The sequence below is a fragment of the Harpia harpyja genome, chromosome 1 (genome assembly GCF_026419915.1).
Source record: "Harpia harpyja isolate bHarHar1 chromosome 1, bHarHar1 primary haplotype, whole genome shotgun sequence".
NCBI lineage: Eukaryota > Metazoa > Chordata > Aves > Accipitriformes > Accipitridae > Harpia > Harpia harpyja.
Window position 1 is genome coordinate 21447120 of NC_068940.1, and position 13786 is coordinate 21460905.

At 38.0% G+C, this 13786-nt stretch overlaps 1 protein-coding gene across 5 annotated transcripts in view; it reads left to right on the forward strand.

Annotated features, from left to right (window-relative positions):
- CDH12 (cadherin 12) overlaps positions 1-13786 on the forward strand; it is a 394341-nt gene that overhangs the window by 316806 nt on the left and 63749 nt on the right. For 4 of the 5 annotated variants that reach the window (XR_008234241.1, XM_052781074.1, XM_052781082.1 and 1 more), the window contains 2 exons: positions 1700-1819; positions 8140-8307. Coding sequence is in view for 4 of the 5 variants with exons in the window: in XM_052781074.1 (XP_052637034.1) it covers positions 1700-1819; positions 8140-8307 (288 nt within the window). In the remaining variant the exon portion in view is untranslated. The remainder of the gene's footprint in view (positions 1-1699; positions 1820-8139; positions 8308-13786) is intronic. The other variant, XM_052781094.1, reaches the window with a different exon arrangement.

The window sequence follows — 13786 nt, forward strand, 5'->3', positions numbered from 1 at the left end:
TTCACCCTTCACATCCAGAAAATCAAGAGAGTAACCTCAGGTTTTTAGTTAACTGAATCCATCTCAGTTGTTTATTTTCATTCATTTATTCATTGCTAATAATTTCTTTCTTTTAGAAGTTGATCTTAATGGAACACTCCGTCAGCTTAAAAACACGATCAGCCTATTGACTTTAAAAAGTGATTGTTAGTCAAATAACACTTATATTTCTGTGCCTTCTTCAGGAGATAGAAAGAATATCTCTGGAATAATTTTCATTCTCTGTTGTTCAATCAACAACTGTAACAGGAGCAGTCTTGTATGACAAGCCATCATGCAGCAAGTATTTTTACAATATTAATTGTAAAAAGCCCTTCAGCACCACTGTCAGTCCTTATACGGGAAGATGCTGGGGGAGCGGGGACTGAAAAAAAAAAATCCTTCAAACAGCTACTTCTGCTATCAGTTACTTTCCTGTCTATCTCACAGGACCTTTCACATGGAGCATCTCTCAGTGAGGCACTCCCAGAAATAAACTTCGACTAGTCCATTAAGGTTAATTTTAGATTGTGAACATCCTTTGAAACTTGCCAGTTTTCATTACAGAAAAGTAGCAGTCTTGAAGTGCTTGCAGTATTCCACGGATATTCTTGAAAAAACGTCAGATAACCTCCAAGGGCGGAACACTTCTTAAAGCAAAAACAGTGGGGATAACCCTCCTCCCTGGGCTGTTTCTCACGTAGGTTGTCTTAAGCCTCACTCACTCCAAATCAGCATTGCAAATTCCAACATTCATTTGCACAGAAGATCATAGGAAACTATTAATTCTTCAAAGCTGATGGGAAAGCCTAAATATGTGGCCGTTTGTTTTGCTGAAGGCTATAGTTTGAACGCTATTTTCATTATGAGGTAGTGGGGCAATGCAGGTAAATTGCTTAGCTACCAGCAGGAGGGACAAGATATTTCTACAAGACTATTGCGATTTACAGTGAGTTTTCTGTCTTCATGTGCATTTCTTTTGCTCCATGGGTCCCCTTTAAGTCAGAATATAAGGCAAACTGCACTAGGTCTGGTCTATAACCATGGCTGAAAATAGAGTGTCAAAAGGAGGTCCTTCCTCCACAGTACTTCTGTTTCCTACTGAGCTGTATTGGTAAGGCAAGAAGATTCAAGTTCAGATTTTGAAGACAACTGGCTGAACCAAACACCTAATTTCATTCTACAACGGGAATCTGAATTCCACCTTTAGAAGACTGCAGTATAGTTTTTAAAGGTACTTAGAGTTTGGTTCACTGGCAGATTCAGGAGTTGCTTGATGAAACACTTGTTTTAAAGGCAATTCACATATTTTACTTCCACTGTTGTCTAGCTTTTCACAAAACTGTGGAGTATACTCCTTTTTCAAAATGCACTGTTGCGCTTCCCTAGACCTCCATCCTATATGTGTTGGGTAAAAAGTTTTTGTAAATAATGCATGCATCATAAACTGTTTATAAATATCTTCTGATGGTGGGCTGCTTCCCCTTTCCTTGCCATTATGCCTCAGCTGTTACCTAGATGGTTGCTAACATGGAGATGAAGAATTGGCTGTTTTATTCTCGCCTTGTTTCCAGTCGAACAAGAATTACAATAGAATCCACTAGCAACAGGACTAACGTGTCTGAAATATCCCTGATCACTGCTCTATACTGAAAATGTGATTACCTGTGTTTCTTTGCAGGAGCATATGTGCTACAAGTAAAGGCAACAGATGCTGATGATCCTACTTACGGAAACAGTGCTAGAGTGGTTTACAGCATTCTTCAGGGGCAGCCATATTTCTCCATTGATCCGAAGACAGGTAAATAGTTTATCAGCAACAGTGGAAGATTTAAAGTTTAGATTTTGATTCATGTGGGCAGTATCAGTGAATAAATATGGACTGGGCTGATATGGCCAAAAGCCAGTAGAGTAACTTTGCACATGATTCAGTTTTGAGTATTGACTAGTTTTTGAATAAATTATAATCTGTTGTAGAAACAAAAGAAAAATGGTTCTCCAATCAGTCCTGGAATAGCTAAAATATGTATACATTGAACAATTTTTTTTTATGCTTTACCATTTCTCTATAGCTAAAGTTTTATCTGCTACATGCATTCTGTTTTTTGGTTTTTTTTTTTTCCTGATGATTCAGTTTTGTATCTTGGGTCTACATTCTTTTTTCTTAGCATTTTTACTTGCTGAACTTACAGTCAGAAATTCTCTAGCAATGATTGTTTTGCTACATAGAGCTAATTTGAGACTGTGGAACAGCTAATCATCTTTTGCCCTCTTCTTTTCCTGGGGCATAGTATGTTTGTCTGGGGTTACTGGATGTGTGAGCAGAAAAGGATAATACCTTTAAAGAGACTGAAGTATTTGGGAGGTTGGTAGACATGTTAATTAGGTATCTTGTCCTATACTTCTAAATGTCATTCTTGTTTCTATATTTAGTAATTCAGTTAAGGAGCCAATAACCTACATGGTGAATGCCATGCATTGTGTCATCCTGAATGTGTTACAGAGATAGTTGTCCATATGCCCCTTTCAGCAAATAGTTTCTCCTTCCAGTGGAGCTGTACTTGAATGTCAGTTTGTGTGTTAAAGAGCCTTTATCTCTGATCAATAGTTTGGCAGTGAGAGCCTCATAAGGCTGTTAGTGCACTGTCTCCAGTGGGCACATTCCTTTGTCACATGCTCCATTTAGCAGGAGATCATATTGCAATTTTCAGTGAGCAATTTTACTTTTCAAACTGAAATGGGACTTCTTCAAGTGTCTGGGGAAAAAGAAGTATTTACTTTTATACCTATTTTTTATTTCAGTCTTGTAAAGAATGAGGAGGAATTCAATGGAAAGAAAAACCTTTACTGGAGCCACAGTTGGAGTTCTAGTACAAGTTTCCCAAGAAAAAAAATTAATAGTTGTTAGTACTTGAAGAAGAACTTTTTTTCCCGTGGCACTTTGAATTGCTGTATCATATGCTCTCATCTATTACTCAGTAGTGAGTAGCGAGTGGATCATAGGTGATGGCCTGCACCCTACTAGCCCTGGAACATCATACAAACCCAGTGTTTGCACATCTGTATATCAATATCTTTAATGAGTTATTCAAGTGGGCCTTGGTGGTAAAAGAATGGACACAGCTGCAAAGGAAGATTCATGAAACAGCTAGCCCAGCATAGCTTAAAATCCTATACCAGGAAAAAGCATATAGATTCACGCTTCTATGAGCAACAGTAATGTGCTGTAACCTGGCTTACATTAGAAAGGTCACAATATGAGAGTTACCTGTGCGTCTAACAATGACTGTAGAGATAGACAGTATGTGAATAATAATGCACAGGACCATGCTTAATGATTTGCTGTAAAATCCAGGAGTCTTGGGCAGCACTACGGGTCTGGCATTTCCTATTCTTTATTTTATAACTGAGATGATACAGTAGTTTTTCACTGCAGGGTTTTACTGGCAGACACCTGCCTTGGGTGTTTTTGACAGGAAAGGGGAAGAAAGCCATTTGGGTACAGAATGACAGACAAACTCAGAAGTGCTGGCAGATGGATAAGCATTTTGGGGGTTGCTGTTGTTGGCTTTTTTTGCTGTCTCTTGCATTCTAATGACAATTTTGAGACATGCCCTTGTAGTTATTTAAAGAACTTAAGAACATCCATACCAGGTCAGAGCAAAGGTCCATGCTGCCCTGTGTCATGTTTCCAAAAGTGATGGCCTGCTCAGCTCTAGTGAAGGATAAAAGAAGAAATGTTTAGTGATGCACCCCCTGAATACTCTTCTAGTCTTCAACAACTTGTTCTTACGAAGTTCCTGGGCGATTAGCAGTGTCCATGTGACTAAAACTCTGAAAGGATTTCACCTCCATAACTTGTCCGCTTCCCAGTAGAGTTGACTTGTCCAGGAGCATAGTATCTGCACACCCAGTGACTAGAAATTCCACAGCAAAAGGGTTTTGGGGTGAAGATCCAGGTCCTCTTGCTTTTTTGAAATGCAACACCTCTTAACTTATTTCATACCTCACACTTACATTGCATGAGACAGTGAGCAGTTAATTCCTATTTATTAGTTCCCCATGACCTTATAGACCCATATTCTCCTCCAGTTCCCTTTTTTCTAGATTGAAGACTTCTTTAAACAGAAGCCATTCTGTAACAATGATCATCCTTCTCGTCCTTCTCGGGATGAGAAAGAGCACACAGTATTCAAGAAGGAAGCTCATATAGAGATATAAAATGGTTTAATTATAACACTTGTGTTCTTTATTCCTTTCCAAACAGTTCCAAACATTCTGTGCACTTTTTAGCTTCTACCACACAAAAGCTGATATGTCTGTGGAAATTTCTGTTACTACCTTAAGATCTGTCGTGGTTTAACCCCAGCCAGCAACTAAGCACCACGCAGCCACTCACCTACTCCCCCCCCACCCAGTGGGATGGGGGAGAAAATCGGGAAAAGAAGTAAAACTCATGGGTTGAGATAAGCACGGTTTAATAGAACAGAAAAGAAGAAACTAATAATGATAACGATAACACTAACAAAGTGACAACAGCAATAATAAAAGGATTGGAATGTACAAATGATGCGCAGTGCAATTGCTCACCACCCGCCAATCGACACCCAGCCAGTCCCCCGAGCGGCGATCCCCCGCCCCACTCCCCCCAGTTTATACACTAGACATGACGTCCCATGGTCTGGAATACCCCGTTGGCCAGTTTGGGTCAGCTGCCCTGGCTGTGTCCTGTGCCAACTTTTTGTGCCCCTCCAGCCTTCTTGCTGCCTGGGCATGAGAAGCTGAAAAATCCTTGACATTAGTCTAAACACTACTGAGCAACAACTGAAAACATCAGTGTGTTATCAACATTCTTCACATGCTGAACTCAAAACATAGCACTGTACCAGCTACTAGGAAGACAAGTAACTCTATCCCAGCTGAAACCAGGACAAGACCACATCACAAAGTGGTAATGGTGAAACCACTGACCATAACTTTGTATATGAAAGAAAGATTATGTTTGGCATGCACATGACTTTACACATACTCCTTTCTCAAATCATTCCTGATAGGTGATAAACATTTGCTCTGATGTGAATGTAGTACACTTGAAGAGTTTTTAACCTTTATGGGTCTGAATGTCACAGCTGCCCCTTTACTCCTCTTCTTTACTGACCTAATTTTTTGCAGTGCTTTGCTGGAGGTAAGCAAACTCTGGAAGCAGGAGAGTTAGCTTTTATTGCTCTTGCAGGAAGGTTAAATGCATTACAGTCCCTGCTGGAGAGCAGCTGTTGGACTGGCACATTTTAAGGCCTCAAATCTTATACGTGGGGGTTACTTCTTGATGCTATGAAATTGCTCTTCTGATTTTAATGTGAGTTTTCTTTAACATGGAGCAATTCCCTTAAGAGAGATAACCTCACTTATCTTTCCTCTGTACGTTCTGTTCTTTTACTAAAATGTCCTTTTGACAAACTTTTTTCCACCCAAACTTCTGATATGTTTATGAGGTCAATATTCTTATTTATGGCTAGATGTCTCAAATTTTTTCTTAGACCCAGTATTCTAGTCCATATTCTGACCTCAGTTATATTCTTGAAATCCAAATTGGTGTCAGCAGGAGTATTGATGTTAATATTTAGTCAGGAGGTTTTTCACGGAACCTGGATTTTCTCTTCCACATAAGTGGATCATCTCCTGTTGAATTATGGCTCAATAAATTTGCGGAGTGTATCTTTTGGCCCAGGTCCCATACATACTATTTTCAATTTTCAGCAGCCTCATTGAGACCATACTTTTCTGCACATTTGATATTGATGACATTTGCAAAGAAAAAAAAATCGAAGTTATTCAGTTCTGGAGCTGAACAATCTTTACTGCAAAATCTTAAGGTAGAAGGATTTAAAAACACTCAGAACACCATTACATGTACATAAGGACTCTACATTATAATAAGACTTTGATTTAAAGTTTGGATATTCTTTGTCAAGCTGAAGCTGGAATACCAAAATTTGTAGTGCTTGCTTTCCCATGGATTTTTATCTCCATTTTAGTTTTCTATTTTCCTGGTCAGAAAACTTTAAATCACCTTTGTCCTGTCCATATGAACTTCTGATTTTGGTGGAAATAGTATTTTTCAGGTTTTTTTTCTATGCTTTTGAAATAGATTAGGTAGAAAAGGGAAAACTGCTTATGAACTGCTAGACATGGAAATTATTCTCATTGATTTTTTTTGCTGGAGACAAAGGTTTTTTACAGAAAAATATATGGAATGACCTTGTACTTCCAGACAGGAATAAACAGTGGGGGATTGGGAACGTTACTACTAGAGTGATAGCCAATCCTTTATTTTGTGAAGACCATCTGGAATATTTCTAACTGATAAAGCTACTCAGTTCTACCTAAAACAGGTATAACAATCAGATGAACTGCATCTCCTGCTCACAACCTACTATCTGCCCATTTTCATGTTTTCTACTTATTTTGTTTTGCTGGTATAACAAGGGAAGTCTTTAATTCTCAGAGCTCTTTTTTCCTTGGAATGAGCATACCAAGGATGTTGTAAAATACTGTGGAACATGTAGTCTCCACAATGCAAAAGTACAGATTAAGAGACCCAAGAGGAAGCCTAGTAATGTTCATTCTATTTACAAAAAGATTTTCTCATAAGTCTCACATGAATATGAACAAATTTTTACAGTTTTACAGTTCAAGATTTCTGTCTGGAACAAACAAAACATTGAACACCACTGTTTTCAAAAGCTCAAAAGGATAGTGTTGCAATATCTAAATGTTCTTAAATATTTGCTAGTCATATTCCAGATCTATGCAGTAGAATATATGCCATGCTGAGGTAGAAAATAGTAGTAGTTATTACAGTTGTCATTATCATAATCGGTGTTACAAGTGGAGAGAAAGGAAATTGTTATACAATTCAATTCAATGGGAATTTTTAAGAGGTTCCAGAAATAGCAGATTTAGGTCAGTTATTTCTAGACTCTGAACAAGTACTATAAGTGAACAGTTCCTATTCTTATTTGTTAACACAGCAGTGGTTAGTTGCTATAAAGATGAGAATGACCCTTAAAGCTTGTTTCTTATCATTCCAGACGCATTATAACAACAGGGGAAAAAGACTGCTTTTAAACCCAAATAGTTTAATACTAGAAAATAATATTTTCTAAAACAATAATAACTTAGAGCAGAAGCATGCTTCCAGTTGGTTTATTTTTCAGTTGTGCATGTGATCTGCACCAATCTGCACCTAGCCATTTTCTGAAAACTATTGCTGAACATATAGCATTTTGCAATGTAATATGGATTTGTAAAATTTTGACAGAAATGCGTTTTCTCCTATACGTTTGGTTTCAAGAGAAAGGCTTGAGACCCCAAAACCTTATAGCTTTTTACAACCTCATCAGCTAATCCTATGATCAGTAGTACCTCTCTTTCACTCTCTACAAGTCTTCCTTTATCATATACATTCTCAACATATCAGAAGGGAGATTGTGGCATACCTATTTAGACATCAGCTATCCAAAATCACTGAAGATTAAGAGTCATTTGGGTAATGTCTTACCATGGTATTTTAATTACGTTTCTTTAAGGAAAGTCCTAAAGTTTTCATGGCATCTATGTGCTGTATCAAGAAAATTTTCTCAAGCAAAGGAGAGTCTTCTAATAAAGACCTCCTTTTGTACAGAAGGAATATTGTCTTGGTCTACAGTAGCTTAACTGCGATGGCAAGTGACTGGTTGCAAACAATTGAGGATGGAGGCTCTGAAATGCATTGCCACCTCTTCCTACATTGCCCTGCTCTGCACAATGCAGTGTTCTTTGGCCCCCATGCAGCAAACCTATGCTCACACCATTCACATCCCTAGTGAAAATGCACCATTCTCTTTCAGCTGTTCATGTCCTGATTGAAAAGACACAGCAGTCATTCTAAATGGTTGAATAGCTGAGGAGCACACTTTTGAAAAGCCTGAGTGATTTGCATGTTTCTGTGTGAACTCTCTCTTATCAACCCTTTAGGAAGAGTTCCATTCCTGGTCCAAGAGACCCAGTATTAAAATGGAATAGTAGACAATCACAGCCCTTTGTTTACCTGTTCTTTCTCTTTCCCATTTCTTCTCCTAGGTGTAATAAGAACAGCTTTGCCAAACATGGACAGAGAAGTGAAAGAACAATACCAAGTGCTGATCCAAGCCAAGGACATGGGAGGACAGCTGGGAGGACTAGCTGGTACTACCACTGTAAACATTACTCTCACGGATGTCAATGACAACCCACCCAGATTTCCTAAGAGTATGTTGTATTCCAAATGCACTAATTTTCAAATAAGCATGACTGAAAGTATTAATGTGAAAAATCCTTTAGATAAGGAATTGAGATCCAGGAAGAAGACCAGTATATAATGAAAATATTTAGAATATACTGTTGTTTTTTTTAAATAATATAAAGCTTAATTTTAAAGTATGAGTTTTGAATGTTTGAAAGGAAATATACCATCATTCCACAGGACCAGCCTGAGCCTGGGAGTTTATTTCATTTACACTTTAAAAATTATTTGGGAAATACTATTTTGTCAAGGGAAACTGGATGATCCCCTTCAAATGACAAAAGATTATAACCTGAGACTTCTAGGTACCAAAGACAGAACTGGCTCATGCTAAGCATTGTACACCCTCGAAATAGTGATCATCCACTGAAAATTTATAACAATTAGTTTAAATGAGGCTTTTCAGAAGTATACTAATTTAAAGAGTTTCATAGTCTGTATATAATTAGCAGGATTGTCACTTACTGCTCTCCTTAAATTTACTGAAGTTTTGTATATTCCGTACCTTTGAAATGCAGAAACTAATCAAGCATAAACCTTGATAACTATGCCAAAACAACTAGCTGCTAAAAGTTGTTAGTAAGGCAAATTCATATGAGAACATTCGTGTGAATTTGCAGTAAGATCATGGCAGCTTTTTACTTTGAATCATTTTTCTTGCACATGAATTGTAATCCCACTTCATGTATTATAAATGCTCCTTAGGTACAAAACCACATCTGAAACTTCACACTTTTCTTTCATATAAAAATTCTTCTTTTCTTCATGTGAAAATATATTGCATTTCTGCCTGCAAGAATGACCATGTTAAGAGAAAGATTCATCTGGCCCCACCTTCTGTCTCTTACACTAGAGGGTATATATAAGAACAGGCCAAAACAATACTCTGGAACATTTTCCTCAGTTCTAATGATTTTTAGCCCAGATGGTGTCTTTGTATTTAACAACCCTCAATGTTAGCGAGGTGCACAGATTAATCATATATCGCACAATCAACAGCTTCCCCTCATTTGTTTTGAATCCATGCCTCCATATATACCTGCATGTTGACCTCTTTAAAGAATTCAGAAAGCGTTGCAAAATATGACCTTTATTTAGAAAAGCTGCGTTGAGTTTTTTTCAGTATGAGATATTCTCCATGAGTCTATTAATCCCGCTCCTACTGTTTTGCCCTGTGCATGTCAGTCATATCTATCCTTAGCTCCCTCGAACTCCCTGGAAATCTTTGGGGAGAAAAGTCAGTGTTATATTAGCACCTCCAAGCCTTCTTGTGCTACAGTAGTTTGAAGCAAAATATTACACATCATAATAGTTCACTTATTTCATTCTTCAGGCTCTTGGGCATGTAACAGCTAATCCCAATGATTTGTTACTGTTGTGTCTGTTCGTTCCACAACTGCTTCTATAGCTAATTAAACCTTCTCATGAGTCTCCCATAAAGAAGGGTTCCAGGATAGAAAAATTTCCCAGCTATTCTATGCTGAACACAAAGAAAAAAAATGCATTAAGTTTTACATTTGTGATCTTATCTTCTCTGAGCACTTCTTCTGTATCTCAGTTTTGGGTTGGCTTTACACAGTTCCTCTCAGGCTTTTGCCTCCAGATGTCTTTAAAAGACAATTATTATTAGCTTGTTTGCCAGAGATTTATTCAAACTCATTTTTTGTCTTCTTTATTGTGGTTTTATAGATAAAGCAGATTTTATGGTTCTTTCTATTGTCCTCCCTGAGACACAACTTCATTTTTTTGAAGGATGTGTTCTTGCTTTTATTAGCTATGTTGTTTACCCTTACAGACTTGCTTTTTAATGGGTGCTGTGCATTTGCTGTGGGTCTTCAAAATGGTGTCCCTAGATAGCATCCACACCATCCACAGTGATTTAACTGTCTCAGCTATCCCATTCAGGTTTTTTATAGCAACATCCCTCAGTTTTATTTATTTCCACTTTTTTTTTTTTTTTAAATTTAACTGAGTGCAACCATCATGTAATTTTGGCTTTTATTGCTCCTGCACAGATATTGCATTTAAACTCATTATGGTTGCTGTAAAATTTAGAAGAACTAAAGAACTTTTCCTGACTAGCTAGTGTTAATACCGTTCTCTTCTTTAAGTCTCATTTGACTTAGAGCTTCCTTTAACAACCATCGTTATTCCTCCACTGATAAGGTCTACTTTGCCTTTCCTGCACTGCCTGACTGATTTCCTTCTTTCCCACAGATTTCGAATATGCCTATTATGCTGATATTCTTGTTTGGCATGAGGCATTATAGTTACCCATACTAGTTCCCATTTTAACCCTTGGCTTTATACTGTGGCTTGCTTTCTGCTCCTTAGTGGACCCTAGTTTGATTCTGTGTGATCTGCTATTTCTGCATTTCCTACTGGATTGCCATCACCTTTTGTAGCATTCTTCAGTGAAGAATGCAGAATTCTAGTAACTGCACCCTTTATCTAAACTATGTCCTTTTGCATTTTTTTGAATTGTGTGCTTTCCAACACCTGCAAATTTTGCTGGACTTTTCAGCTAGAATCACAATGGTCAGAGAAAAGTTTTTAAACTTCCTGAAGCCTGTTTTTCCTATGGCCAAAATGAATTTTGCCTCTTCTCTATGGGCACCCATTCTTTAGTGAATGCCCCCACTTTCCAATAATGTGAATCCCTTCTCCTTACACCTTTTTCTCAGCCAGGCATTTAAAGCTTTGCCTTTCCATCTTTCTCTGCCTGATTGTAGATAGTGAGACAATTTCAGACTATGCTACTATGAATGCCTTTAATGTCAGCTTTCGCTTCCCAGCCTAAATTTCACCCCTAAGCGTTCTGTCCAGTCTTACCTTATTTTGTCAGAGCTCACCTGGACTACAGCCACTGGCACCTCCTTGTGTTTCCTGACATCCTGTCAAAACACTGGTGAGATGCTCCAAATCTGGTCAACGAGCAAATCATCCCAGGGGGCCTCTTTGAACCAACATTCCCACTGTCCTTGTCCTCAATGCTTGTTAAACTGCCCACCACTGCAGTCTGCTCTGTCCTTTCAGCTGGAAGCCCTGCTGCTGGACGGGCACCGCAGGTGCAAGAGGAAATAATGTAACTGCCTGGGAACTGGAAAACTCAGTGCATTGGCAAGTTCCTTGCAGCCAGTGCTCTTTCCCGTGCCTGATTTTGAGCTGTATATTTTACTTTCTTTGCTGTTAATGGCCTTAGTAATTTTTTGTTTTAGTGTATGCCTTCATCTACTGTGGTGTTGCAAAAATACACAAGTCTCACATAATGTTAGACAGTTTTCATGACACAGAGAGATCACGGAATATATCATCCTCTTTGAAGAAGATAGTCTTGAGGTCTCATTTAATGCATGCACTGTAGTTATGATGTCTTTGCCCAACTGTTGCTATGAAGGAGCAAAAAACATCACAAGAGACCAAGCTTGTCCTGTGCTTTGCATGATAATAGGGGTGAAAACCTTTTCTTTCAATTATATCAAATGTCACAGAAGCCGAATTATAGCAGTGTCTCTCAACAAAACAGAAGAGAATAATATTGGAAGTTTGTGTTGATATTGAAAATAATAAACATTTAGCATGGCTTACAAGCTAAAATGTCAGTATGGGGACTCCAGTGTATTGGAACAAGCTTGGTCAAGGCAGACAGTTACCTGAAAAATTGTTTTTTGGGGGGATGTGTTACAGGCAACATATTTATATTCTCATAAACTGAGGAATTCTGCTTAATCAAAATAGTAAAAGCAAAAATCCTGGCCAATGGGGATTTACTTAGCCAGTCCCATTTGGTTAAGCAGTATGTGAGGTGATGTATAGTGTGCCTGAAATTCAAAGAGATGCAAGGCTAATTACAGCTAATCAAAAATAATTGACAGAAAAAAAGTTGTGTATGAATTTTATTTCTAATGTACTAACTGTATTTTTCAGTTTTGCTCTTTGAAAACGTTGCAATGATTCAGAGTATCTACCTGCCAGGAAATGGAGTTTGTCATTTGCCTGACTACCATATCTAAACAGATACTTGTGCAGAATTTTAATTTATGTGAAAAACAAGCCTTTAAAATCAGGTCCAGGTAGGTGCCAAGTTCAGGCCTGGCAAGACCTAAAGAGCCCTCACTGTTGGTGGGAGTCGAGACCTCCAGTATCACATTACTCACCATTGGCCAACAAAGCCAGGAGGTCCAAGTTCAGGGACTGAAGTCCCAAAAAAGGGACTGAAGGTCCTTTAACACTAACTGCTGCAGGGTAAATGTTTTTGCATCACATAATCAGGACCATAGTTTCCCAAAGGGCTTATACCAAAGATGCCATGCTATAGATTACCTTATCGAATAAGAAGATATTAGTTATCACAGAATAAAGTTTAAGTTTATTTTCTGAACTCAGTTAAGCTGAAAAAAAAAAAGATTTCACAGCAGAAATGGGAGAACATATATTATTAATACTTGGAAGAAGCTACATTGATAAATAATACATTACAAGCTTGCCAAAAAAATGTATCACAGAACACCTTCATCTCATCGAGGATCCTTTAAGGAGACAGGCAGGTTCGGGTGGGATATCAGCATCCAGTGATGAAAAACCACTGACTATCCTGCTGAACATGGAATTTTTTATTTAGAACCTGTGCTTTTGAACATATTCAGTGGGGAACTCCCACCTTGTGTGTCTCACAGTAATGAGGAGTGTAACAAAGGGGAAACCTCTAAACATTATATATTTCTGTCAGAGTTGTTTGACCTGCAGGTATCTATTGGCCCACATTTCAGAAAACTGAGACACTTCAGAATACTGATATTTTCTTTATAACTAGAAGGAAAAATGCATCTGAATTATTTTATTAGTAGAAATGTATTTCCAAAAGGGTTTATATACGTCTTGCCTGACTCTTCCTTAGTACATTGATATTCTGCATTACTGTGCATGTTTCATTGTTAAAGATAGAACTTTTTCGTAAATATTAAAGTAAATGTTTCATACCAAAGTTTGATTCTTACCAAAACCAGAAAATGTAAGGCAAAGGCTGAAAGGGAGAGTACTTTCTCTATCATAGCAATGGTGTTCGAGCAATTAAATGAATATTTGGTATAAGACAACATTGCCTTTCAACAGAGAAGAGTGGATAAAAGCTGTTTATCCAGGCATGCATCCTGGTCCAGAAGGGAACTGATGGCCTTTCTCTCTCAGCTACTCACATACACGATAGCTGGTTAAGTAAAAAGACAGTTCGGCACATCCTTCCTAGAAGCTAATGGGCTAACCCGTAACGCATCAAGCGTTAGACCAGTCAGAGCTAGCTGCAAGGACAGCCATGGCTTGTTTCCAACTCTTAAAATAAGCTTCAAGAAAGGATGGATGGGTTATATTTACTTCAACATTTAAATGACAAAACCCGTATAATTAGTTGGTATAAATTATACTTTATGGAATCAAACCAATTAAGTG